The sequence below is a fragment of the Sphaeramia orbicularis genome, chromosome 18 (genome assembly GCF_902148855.1).
Source record: "Sphaeramia orbicularis chromosome 18, fSphaOr1.1, whole genome shotgun sequence".
In the NCBI taxonomy this organism is placed as follows: Eukaryota; Metazoa; Chordata; class Actinopteri; order Kurtiformes; family Apogonidae; genus Sphaeramia; species Sphaeramia orbicularis.
The window spans coordinates 20,146,847-20,159,741 of record NC_043974.1 but is presented as its reverse complement, the minus strand read 5'-3'; the positions used below and the strand labels follow the sequence as shown (position 1 = coordinate 20,159,741).

The window sequence follows — 12,895 nt, the reverse complement described above, 5'->3', positions numbered from 1 at the left end:
GATACAGATACTAGAAATTCTGCAGGCACATGGAGGATTTGCGAACACAAACCCATAAAGACTGTGTGTGCAGAAGTCCAACATTTCTGTTGTGCACATCACAAAGCCGTGTATTGACAGAGGTGTATTCTGGGTCATCCCTCCCACCCGGCTACTTGGTTAAGAGAAAACATTTCAGATAGAAGCTCCTTGCAACCATATGGCATCCCTCCTCTTTCAGAGATAACAGAGGTAGAAGGAGGATGAGAGAGGCGTAATGATGATAGTAGTGGGAGAGGGACAGCGCTCTCTCCAACTGCAGTCCTTTTCATATCCCATCCACCGGTGATGCTACACTTAGATCATCCCTTCACCTCCCCATACCCCCTTCAATCTCCCTCTTCCTTCCCTTCAACTGTTCACCTCCTCCAGGTTAGCTGTACATAGTGAGGGGAGGGGCTAAGTCTGGCGGGAGAACAGTATCAACAGCACCGTCCCCTCCCCTTCTCTCCTCCTACATTCTCATAGTGGAAACTGACTTACAGCCATTATTTCACAGCCTCCAACAAGCAATCTGTGCATTAGCTAACGGAGCATGGCCTGAGCCCAGCCCACTACCCAGCTCAGCCCAGCTTGTAATTACTGACCACAGCTCATGGGAGATGAGCCATTTCTGTCTGTGTTTAGAAAAAAAAGTTGATGAGCATGGTGCAGCGATGCAAAGCTGTGAATACAAACTTGCTATTACTCATATTACTGCGGCAGTCACAAAGTGAAGGATGCCTTCCATGTTCCCTGCAACAGATGGACACACAGATGTACAGAGCTGGAATAACCACCACAACTGAACAGACACAAAAACTCCAAATTCTGATGGGAGTAAAAATGTCGGTAAAATAAGTCCGACTCACAACTAGAGCGCAGTCTGGTGTGGTTAACACCAGAGAGCTTGTTAGGATCCCTGAATGTGGCAACAGTACAGTTTGTCTGAAAGAGCAAGATGTAATCAGACAGCCAAACAGGTTGTAATCAAATGGTAGATTAGCCATATTAAGCGCTTCAGTGGGGAGATCAGAAACTTGAAAGATAAAAAGTGGTGTATAGTGCATTAATCTATTATAATTATCATAATACAGTAAAATCAATCAATCAAATTTAATTCATATAGCGCCAAATCATCACAAAGGTTATCTCATGACACTTTAGAGCTGGTCGAAACCAGACTCTCAAGCCAAAATCCCATTAGAAGTGAGGAAATCCCTAGTAGGCAGTTAACAGAACACATCATGATACAACACACTTTCTGTAAATTCAATGAATAAATATTTTATAGGCTGGCCACATGGAATGACATAATGATTCTTTTTACATTTTGAATTACATAGTGCACAAATAAAAGGCCCTCACTCATATTTGATTATTTCACTCCATTGATTTAGATTTGCAATTAAATATATAACAAAATGTAAAATATAGAACTTGAATGGAAAACAACAGTGTTACAGCTGTGATACTCCAACTTATATTTGAATGACACACAATGTGATAAACTGAATGTAAAGGTGATAAAACATAGAACAACATAACATGGCATAGTGTAATTTGTCCCTTCCCCAGTTTCATAATGAACTGAATATGTGTTTACACCTCTTATCATAACAGTACAGATCTCCCTAACTTTGGTGAAGAAACTTGCAGTATTTTCAGATATCTGTAGCTAACAGGACTTACAGGAAGAGAGGAAGAGGGTTTCAACTTGTTTTATTTCCTCAGTGACACATTTAGTGCAGACAGACTCTAAAGAATCAAACCAAAAATGTTTTTACGCTCTAACATTATGTTTTGTGCTGTCACTTCAGGATAAATAAATTAGACATACGGACGAAGTTCAGAATAGCTCAGAGTCACTACATCCGGCTTACATTCCATTATTTCTTTAGCAGCTGCAGAACAATATGTTCCACATGGTTATTCTTTGAACTAACCAAAGATTTTAGTGGGAAAAAATACTGAACTGACAAATAAGCCTGTTAGCCTAGGTCTTATTTATTTATTTATTTATTTAAGAATCAGTACAATTCCTCTAAAAAGCAAATCAGATGACAAAACTCCCCACTAATAGTAAAGAATAATTCTGTCAGAAATGAGGCTGTGAGGGTAATAAAACTGAAACAATGTTGGGGTTGCTTGCCGTCCTCTGCAGATGGCTTGTCATCGGAACACTATTACAATTTTGTTGTCACCACAAGACCCCAGTCTCAAAAATCAATTTAGCACATTCATAGAAACATAAGACATTTTGACATCTTTTTGTTTTTAGATTATCTAACTTATTTTTTCCCCCACCAGCACGTTGACATCTTGCACTGCAAAAATCTAAATCTTACCAAGTGTATTTTTCTCATTTCTAGTCAAAATACCGTACTTTCCGGACTATAAGCCACACCTGACTATAAGCCGCACTCACCCCGTCTCCAACGTCTCGCCATCGCTTCATTGATGCCAAGCTTACGTGCAGCAGCTCTATTTCCTTCTTCGTCAGCCGGATCGCTCGTTAGCCGAGAAAACATAAATTAGCCACATCATTTTAGAGCCGCGCGTTCACAGTGTGTGGAAAAAAGCAGCGGCTTATAGACCGGAAATTACGGTATCTCATCGCACTTAAAATAAAACATAATCACCAAAAGAGTAATTTTTCAGTGAGATATAAGAAGTCTTATTTCAAGAAATCTTACCAAGATAATTTTCATTTGTTCCATTGGGAGATTTTTTTGGCTTGAATGAAGCAAAAAACATCTTGAATTAAACAAAAAAAAAATCTGCCAATGGAACAAGTGAAAATTATCTTGGTAAGATTTCTTGAAATAAGATTTTTAAGATCTATTGTCTACAAACAAGTTATTATATCTCACTGAAAAGTTACTTTTTAGGTGATTATTTCTTATTTTAAGTGTGATGAGATATTTTGACTAGAAATGAGAAAAAATACACTTGGTTAGATTTAGATTTTTTCCAGTGTGCAGCTAAGTATGTCATTTCAGCCCCTCCATTCATAGAACACAGGTGCTGACACATGGAACAGGGAATTCTGGCCTCACAATAACGTACATACATATGATAAAACCATATCATTACCAAAAGGCTAACTGTGTGATTAGAACTGCACATGAAAATGAGAGTGGGAACTTAGAGATGAGTCACCAAATCTTCATCATCCACACAGATTGACTTTTCCGCCTTTCTCTTTTCCTTCCTTTCCCATTTGTCTCACCACTCTTCCTTCTACTACTTCCTCACCTTCGTACACAGGTGTATCTCTATATATTTCTCTTTACCCTGCCGTTGTCTTTAACAGCATCATTCCTCTTGTTCTTTTTATCATGCCTGTCACCCACTCCCACTGTGCCCCCGCTCCATGCCCTCGCTCTGTCTCTTTGACATTCTACCCTCATGCAGGCTTGCTCTTTCGCTGTCCTCCTCGTCTGTCATCTTCCCTCGCTCCCGTCATCTCTCATGTCCCCATTCTCTCAGTCCCTGTCCAACTTTTTTTTTTTTTTTTTATCGCCTCTCTTTCTCATCCTTTCAATTCATAACTCTTGAGCGCCCATACACATAGTGTTGTCCGTAGCAAAAAATAATAAATAAATAACAGGTATGACTTTCTTTAAAGGGGTCATATTTTGCTAAACCCACTTTTATTAGTCTTTGGTGCATTTATTTGTGTATTTAGACCCTAATAATTCAAAAAGTTTGAATTCCAACCCGCAACGCTATTTTTATATTCATTCCAGCAAAAATCTAGTGGTTGTCTACAAATTCCTGCTTAATTTGTTACGTCTATAACTAGTTACATCACGACATTTGCACTTATAAGGTCACTTCCGCCGAACATTTCTCCGAGTACGCCATAATTGTTAATCAGCAGCAACAGTTGTAGTAAAAACTGAAAGTATGTCCAAACTTCGAGCCAATTACCTAAAATGTTCAGTTGTTGGTTATATTAACGAACACAAGTGGCTGAACAGGACAGAGCAGCACAGTCAACAACCTGGAGGGAGTGGGGTCATTTGCATTTAAAGGGCTGGCGCTCAAAACGACCTTTCTGGTGTCATTACTCAGAAATAGGGTTGAAGATGGACCTGTGGAGTTGAATTAATGAAGAATTCCGACCCAAGTATAGCATTTACAGTTTATGTAGACCACAGGGAAATGTTTTAAAATTCAATCCAATCCAACTTTATTTGTAAAGCACTTTAAAACAACCACAGTGGACCAAAGTGCTGTACAGTAAAATAAATAAATAAATAAATAACAGAGTAAAATACAAGACTAGATTAAGAATAAATAAATGCATAAATGAATCCATTAAAAAAAAAGGAAAATATCACTCCTTTAATAGAAATGATTTCCTTGAATCTTCATGTTTGTAGTTAAGATGTGTTACAATTACTGAGAATCCATGCTGTCTCCACCTGGGACTCGGATAAGGAGGGTCTCATGAGGAAATGACAGGCTGTGTGAAGTGTACAGTAGGAGGGAGTCCGCATCTCCCCTTGTATTGATTACCTGCCAGCTACAAGGAAGGGATGCTGCACAATGCATTCCACAGTGGATTATGAATGTAAAAATAACCGCTCTCCCTCAGCTGCACAAGACGCTGTGACATGTAGGGGTCATTACCGCAATGATTCTGCGAGGAAATCGAAGTCAGCGCGCTTCTCGCCGTCCTGTGTCGCCAGCCAGGCTATCAGCCTCTAAGCCCCCCCAGGTGATCCAACTGAAAGCAGGCGGGTGTAATTGTGGATGATAATGTCTTTAGAAATCACCGTACCTGCCTTCTTCTACCCAAATGTCCTATTTAAGCTGCAAAAAGTGCACAGTTCCAAGGCAGTGCGGTGTTTTCCAAGGCCTTTGGATAGAAGTAAAGATTTATCCAACTGCAGTCTTGGAAAGGCTTGAAATGGGAATAAAAAGACATAAAAACCTCACCCATTTTCACTGGAAATTTGCCACAGGATTAAAATGACTATAAGTGCAGTGTACGTTCGGCTGCTCAGTCTTCCTCAGGCTTCTCCTCCACATGTTATAATGCCTTCTATGCATATCCCTTCATTACCCACAGCTATTTTTACTCTGCTTTGTTGTGACAAATTTGAGAGAGACTGTGTACTACTTTGCGTATTTCATATTCCCTATAGATTTGGTGAGAACATACTATACATGATTGGGACTGACAGAGCTAGGAGAGGAACACAGAGAACGTAAAGAGGACAAAAAAAAACATCTCCTACAGGGGAAAATGGATAGATGGATACGCAGCTGTCTTAGTTTTTGCAGTCCCTGACCATCCTCATCCTGATCTCTGCACTGCAGTTAATTAAGGCTTTGTGTACAACCGCAAATGTCTCTTATAATAAGTGAGTGGCTGGCTGGCTGGCTGGCTGCCACCCCCACACCCATTTCAACTCCCTCATCCTCTCATCTGACTCCTCCCATCTCCAAGCTTCTGTCCATTAAATGCCTATCACCTTAACGGCCCTAGGGAAAGACACGAAGCAGCCGCCACCCAATCCCACCAATTTGGTCCAATAGAACCTCATCAATGTGCAAAACCATCCCTGTCTACTGCGAACATAGACGCAACGATACCGAGGCACATGCACGCCCACAAAAGGAGAGGTGTATGTAAATAAATGTTGGAATACACACCATTTGAAAAGGCCAACTATCACACACAAAAAGGTCATTTCATTGACATATTTCATAAGTTCTTCTACACATGTGCACAGACTCTTGTGTGCTGCACGACTATATCCAGCTCTGTCATATTAAGCTCTGTGATTGCTTGTCAGGCAGTCTTCTATTCATGGCCTCCCGCCCCCCTCTACCCCACCCCACTCATGCCCGCCTCCAAAATTGGCTCTAAACCCACATGTCACTTTTGATTTGACCCGGCAGACCCTGAAACAATAACTTCATCAGGCCCTGTTAGAGTCTCATCCTGAGCAGACAGCTACAAAAACAAACACTGATTTCCCGTCATCTAGTCTGGAGGGCACCTTTCGTCTTCTTCCCTCTGTCTCTACGCTACCATGCATAAATGGCCGTCGCAGCACTCTCCTGCACTTGAGGCTCGTCTTCTTGCACTTTTTGTTCAAGAGGAGAACATCATTTCAAGCTCTGCAAGCAATGGAGGATAAAATGGGTCACTCTGCGGATGCGTGGACACTTTATGAAATATGTTACAATACTCAAATGCATGTGCCTTTGAAGGTATTACTAATCCTGTACTCTGCATTATAGTTATAAGCTGCTTGTCAATACGGCTTACTTCTGACTGTGTCACTAGCTCAGGGTGTAACTCTGACACCATTATACATTCAACTCATGTGATGTAAACTGCCCCGTCTGAACACATCATCTCACTCTCACTCAAGTTGCCGCGAACACACAGGGGAGAGTCGGGTGTTTTTTAGTAAACCAAGACGACCAATGATGATGCGTCCTTACCTTCTTCACATTCCACGGTTCAATTGGAGAGAGGGGCCAAAAGGGCTGCTTGCTTGAAACGGGAGACCCTCTGGGCTGATGTGTGTGGGTGTGTACTGTATATACTGTATATGTCCTCTTGCCAAGGACACTGAAACACTGAGACAGGGGGCTAAGAGGTGGGTTGAGACAATGTGTGTGTTCCTGAGTGTGAGTCTGCCACTTTTTGATCCAGTTGTCCAGTTTCTTTCTGTGTGTATACAAACATGGTTACTCTTCTGTATTTTCTTTGCTGATGTCCACAATTTAACCATCAGCCCCCTTTTTCTTTTCGATTCCTTTGGTTTGCTATATTACTCCCATAGACAACATGCTTAGTGATGAGATAATAGAGTGAGACTCAGCTATTGTCAACAGTGCATATGCTAGACATTACATCTCATCATTATGAAGTTAGGGAAAGAGAGCTGGGTCCCTTGTGGGCCCCTGACGGACCTAATGATCTGATAATGGGATGACATGTGTAATGGCCCATCTCAGTGGAATAGATTTATCTTTTATAGACAGTTCTGTAAAAAACGAACATATCCACATATATTGAACATGTGCTTTTACGCCCACACACCAACAAACTCACATGCATGTTCATTAATAGACATCATTTGGCTCATACTTCACCCACCTGGGTGTTACATATATGTGGGAACAAGTGCATCCATATAGACAGAGAGTAAATCATAATTACTGTGATGAAGTAGCCTCTCAGCATGCTTAATTGAAAACAAATGGAACCCTGGGCCTGTCCCCAATGTCTCTGTGCTGATGAGTAGGTGGTGGTCCTCTCTGGCTTGGAGTCCTACAGAGAAAACAATGGCAGCATTCAAAAGATCCATTCTTCATCATTAAATGCAATTACAGTAGGATTTACTGGGGCTAATGTCAGTAAATTACAGAAATACGCAAACATATGCATCTAAGAAGCAGCTGTAGTCTCTCATACGTGTGTGAGTAACTAATCTGCATACATGCATCTATCCACACACAGAAGCACACTCTCCCATCTGTCCACAGTGGGCTCTTATGTCAGAGGTTGGTAGCCTCCCCCCTCTTGGGAGTTTAAGTTTCGCTCTGAAATGCACACATCAGTGTAGTATTCCTTTTACAAACAAACACACTCCCTCTTTCCTTACAGGGATTGATTAATCCATAAAAAAGCTCTTTGGCTTCTTGTCCTTCTCCTCTAAGTAATTACCTCATCAAGTCTGTTTTTAACCCACTTCTTTCCTACAGTATCCCACAATAACACTCCCATCCCCACTCTACTCTCCCTCTTCCCTCCTATCCACAGGCATGGCTATAGGGGTCAGCATTTTCAGAAGTCCACCTGTTATGATAGATGTCCCACAGGGGAGCTGAAACACAAATATGGGTTAGAAAAAAAGAAAGCGTGTGATACCTAAAGCCAAACTGACATCAGCTGAGAAAATACAGGGAGAAAAACTACACCTGTCAGACCCCCTCCCCTCCACCAGGTAACACATTAGTATTGGACCCTGGTTAAATGGTCAGCCCTACCCCCACATCATCTATCTATCCATCCAGATGAATGGTAATGACCACTGAGGACAGCCCTTGCTGAATTAAACATTTCCTTCCATCGAGGATCTTATTTTCCCCCTTTGGATTTCAGCGCTGGGTGACATTTTTCCCACTGGCAGAGGTACTTTATCATTGTGCAGCTCAGGTGCATTGGAGGTCAATGACACAGACCCAGCACTGTTCTAATATATTCCATCTCAGGGCAAATGAGATGCATTTTGCTGTGAACCTTCAGTCTCAGGGTCAAGCTGCGACTGCCCCTGCAATCTATTCCTCTGCCACATTCAGGCTGCCTCTCTGAGAAAGTAGCACGTGCCCAGCCCCATAATAGCTAAACCTGTAGCAAGCCAGGGTCCAATCTAGCTAAAGTGTTACCAGGAAATCCCCTGTGACTGAAACAGTCTTTCTATCTCCCGTTTCACACTATGCGTGTTTATTATTTTGTGTTACATGTTCAAAATCACCATGAGGTCGTGACTGATTTGTATTCTCTGCCCTTCTTTTCCTTTCCTTTCTTTCTTTCCATGGTTTCTCTTTGTCTGTCTTTCCTCCACTACTTTCTCTTCTACTGCATTTTCTGTCTTCCTCATCTTCTTCGCTTGCATATTAGGTCGCCAATTGACCATCTTCAACAGCCAGGCGTTCATCAAAATTGGTGGCGGTGGAGAAAAGGGGCGCCACTTCCAGGGCCAGATCTCAGGCTTGTACTACAACGGCCTGCAGGTTCTCAAACTGGCAGCTGAGGGTGACCCCAATGTCCAGACCCACGGCAATCTAAGGCTGGTGGGCGATGTACCCTCGGTGCTCACTACTGACACCACCTCCACCACCCCACTGGCTGACATGTCCACCACAATCATGGAGACAACGACAACTATGGCCACAACCACCACCCGCAAACAGCGCTCGCCCACCATGAGGGACAGCGTCACACAGGTGAGGAATAATGAACATGTGATCCAGGCTTCAGACAAAATCCAAGCTGAGCAGCAACAATAATAGAATCTCACTAAAGTAACCTGGGCTTTGAAAGACGTGCACTGTTCCAATATAACACAAAGCTAATAAATATCTGCACACTGACTTTAAATTGCTTTACTGGCCAGTCTCAAGGTGCTGAGCAGGATTTGAAAGGAAAACCAGGTGGCCTTCCTGCATTTCAGAATAAAGTCATGCATCAGCTACAAGGTCGAGTGATCATGTCCTCAGCACAGTGTTTTCTGTAACTGTGTCCTTGTTAGCACTCAGACACATTTATGTGTACAACAACCCTCAGCCTGAGAGGGAGTCACGTGACGTCTATGTGTGGCTAGTCGTATTAGACCAATCAACAGTGGGGCTTTGATTTTTCTCTAAGAAAACATGAGTGACTAAATCCCAGATATGGTAACTGAAAGCTGAAAATTACACTGCATTCAGACAGATCAACAAAGGCTGATGAAGGGGAGTCATATAAAGGAACCTAGGGGGCAGTAAATATATATTTATGTCTTATATACATGTGAAAGGCTATGATTTGTGGTTTGACCGTAATTTGTATATACCAAAGGCACCTATCAGTAGCACTCTAAGCAACAATTAGAAAACAGTAGGGATGCAATAGTGCCTTCATACTAGAAAAGGGTTCCTTCAGGTGTCTACAAGTTAAATTCAAGACTTTTAAAGACATTTTCAAGGTCACTTAGAACAGAATTCAATGCCCATTTCACAGCCATACTGGCAAAAATTTTTGACTTCTGCAATTTGGGAAAATATATTGATTTGCATCAGCAGAGACTGAATATGACAAACACACTGAAAACAGAACTGAATGTTCCATGATACTTTCTCACCAGGAGCTGCAAAGTTAGCGATAATTGGTTCCTAATTTCAGTATAAATTGTCAGGTTGGAACAGGTGGAACTGAGTAGAAAAACGTTATTTTCTTTGCAGTTTGGACATTTAACACACATTTAAACACAAGACACCGAACAAGTTTATAGCAACATAAACTGAAGACCTACCATATCAAATTTAATGTCTTATAAAGACTTTTTTAAGGTATTGAAACCAGATTTGTAAATTTAAGACCCCGTGGGAACCCTGTAGAACAGGGGTGTCAAACTCAGATCCTCATGGGCCGGTATTCTGCATGTTTTAGATGTTTCCCTCTTCCAACACACCTGATTCAAATGATAAGCCTATCATCCAACTCTGCAGAAGCCTGATAATGACAATCAGGATACTGGCCCTCGAGGACCGGAGTTTGACACCTATGCTGTAGAAGATGGACGAGGCAGGTCGTCCAGGTCCAGTGTTCTCATAAACAGACCTCCTAACACACTCCTCATGTGCACAGATGGAAGCCTGTCTTCCATGTTAGAACAGGATGCAGCGTATGTCAGAAACTCTGGTGCAACTGGAGTGGTTTTGTAAAGTGCTCGTTTTAAATGCTGTCAGGCTCTGTACTTCAAGCTTCATCTGACTAACAGACTTGGATGATGTCAAATATCACAAAGACAAGGTGCCAATTATCAGCACATCTTCCTTCAAGTTGTGTTCATTAGTGCTATTCATGTCCACAGAAGCTTATGTGAAATCAGTCAGCAAGCCTTTCACACCCCTGCCTGACAACCATGATCAGCCTGAGAATATATTTAGACCGGCTCACTCTTTGTCCCTTTATCGTCATCTCATACCAGATTCCTTCCTTTGAAGGTCCTGTCTGTTTCGTTTTCAGTAAATGCAACCGAGCCAATTAGAGTGAAGCCAAGGTGACGGTGTTGATTCAAGCCACTTTGTAATAACACCACAACATTCAGAGACAATTGAAATGTTTGTCTTGCATCAAGTTCTGTTTGTCTTGGTGGTACATTTGAAAACTCTTTTAATGAAGCCCCTGTGCCTTGTCTGAGGAGAGCTCGGCTGCCGGGTGACCGCAGACACGAAGGTGGTCTTGCTAAAAATGTTCCCCTAAGTACTTGCTCTTAGTAATGGTTGACGCTGCCATGTAAATACAACACTAAGATATCGCAGACTTTGAAAGCTGCTCCACTCAAGATGCTTTCCAGTGTGTCCAGTTGGCGTGACTTGTTTAAATGGGCGGTCTGTGGTTTAGTGTTTCTGCGTCTTCTCTCTAAACATGAGATCAATAGAAGCTGACTCAGAGATGTCACATGTAACCATCCACTCAGCTCAGTATCATATCGCTGGCCTCCAGACTTGGCGAAAACATCATCTGTGTTCAGCATGTAACGAGCTTTTATGGCAATGGCCTGTGATGTGAAATTGGCAGCCACCGACAGCACTGTTTGAAAAATTATCTGGAACCATTTTAGGATACCAAAGGACACAGAGTTGTCTGCCTCTCTGCTGTTACAAGCCCTAATGTGTGTTGCATTTGTCTACTGACATTTATGTTCAGCTATAAAAAGGCACGGCTCCACCTTTAGAGTGCGTTTTATTGCTAAGAATCTGTTTTTCAGCTAGCGTGCATATATTTTAACGTTTTTTGTTTTTTTCTTTTACTATTATTATGTTGCTGGTAGAACATAGTATATTTTCTGAACCATCTGAAATAGCATTAAGGATGCAGCTGGAGAACGAGCAGACATTACCAATGAGTCAGCTATGCATGTAGTGTAATGATCAAAGAGGAAATATTCCGCTCTGCATACAAAAACATGAAAGGATAATTTGGGAACGTGGTTGGCTAACATTTACTGATCAATCACACAAATGGTCCCAGGGTTACAGAGCGCCTCTTAACTGTGAGATTCATTCTTATTTCTGAAACGGTATCGGAGATATTGCAAGCTCATCTGCTCCCCCGTTATTAAGAGCCAGACTAAAACTGAGAGGCTGCAGCAGAGGAAGAACAGAGTTACTTTAAAATGAAGTTCGACACAGCTGTAGTCATGTGAAATTAAGGAAAAAGTCATGAGCAATTGTGCATTACATTGATTTTCAAACAGCTAAGAGGCACCAGCCAGTGTATGAAATCTTTTATATTTGCTGCTCTAAACACTTTGTGTCTGGTTTGTGTGTCCTGGGAAAAAGCCTGTGGTGCAGAGGAAGTACTGTTGTTTGTTTTCCTATTCACAGTAGCATTAGTAGTTTGGAATAAACAGAAGAAGAGGGTTATTCAGCATGAGCAGTGGAGCGTATCATGGCTGAACAGACGAGGAAAAGTAAGCAACATAGTGAACGTTGAAACTCATACAAATCCCAGTTAATAATAAATACCACAGAAGGTTACTGTATGGAACTGACACTTGAAGTACACTGTATGTAGAGTTGGAAGCATGCAGACAGTGTTATCGAAAACGCCACAATGATGTCTTTAATGAACTTCCCGAATCGTCTTCGTATCAATAATGAAAGGATACCATGACGAAAACCTGTGATGGCAGGAAATAATGGAATTAGGGATGACAGAATGGCATTTCTAAATGGAATCTGAATTAATGGAAAAATCAGTGCTTCTATGAAACTGGGTTTATTTTGGTACCTGGCACTTCTCCAGCTTTTTAGACCCAATAATAAAAGACAAATTTAGACGTATTTTCCCCCAAGATGTACCTAATGATGACCTCAGATAAATGCAAAAAAATTATACTCTTGCCCTGAGCCGTCCGAAAATTAATGGATTTTTTTTTTTTTAAATTGGGGCTAAAAATAGGACCACAGTTGGGACAGTGAAGGCTACCTAGGTGTCAGTGCATTTGATCTGAAAACATGGCTTGAAATGGTCTTATATACCGCTATAAATAAAGACACTGTGTTAAATTTGATGATCCTAGTGGTTTTTCTAATCCAGACATGTAGGTTTTTCATGAATCTCAGTCTC

General features: G+C 41.6%; 1 protein-coding gene across 8 annotated transcripts in view; it reads left to right on the top strand.

The window, feature by feature from the left end:
- nrxn2b (neurexin 2b) overlaps positions 1–12,895 on the top strand; it is a 759,383-nt gene that overhangs the window by 724,811 nt on the left and 21,677 nt on the right. For all 8 annotated transcript variants that reach the window (XM_030161797.1, XM_030161795.1, XM_030161798.1 and 5 more), the window contains one exon: positions 8,678–9,003. In XM_030161797.1, the coding sequence (XP_030017657.1) occupies positions 8,678–9,003 (326 nt within the window). The remainder of the gene's footprint in view (positions 1–8,677; positions 9,004–12,895) is intronic.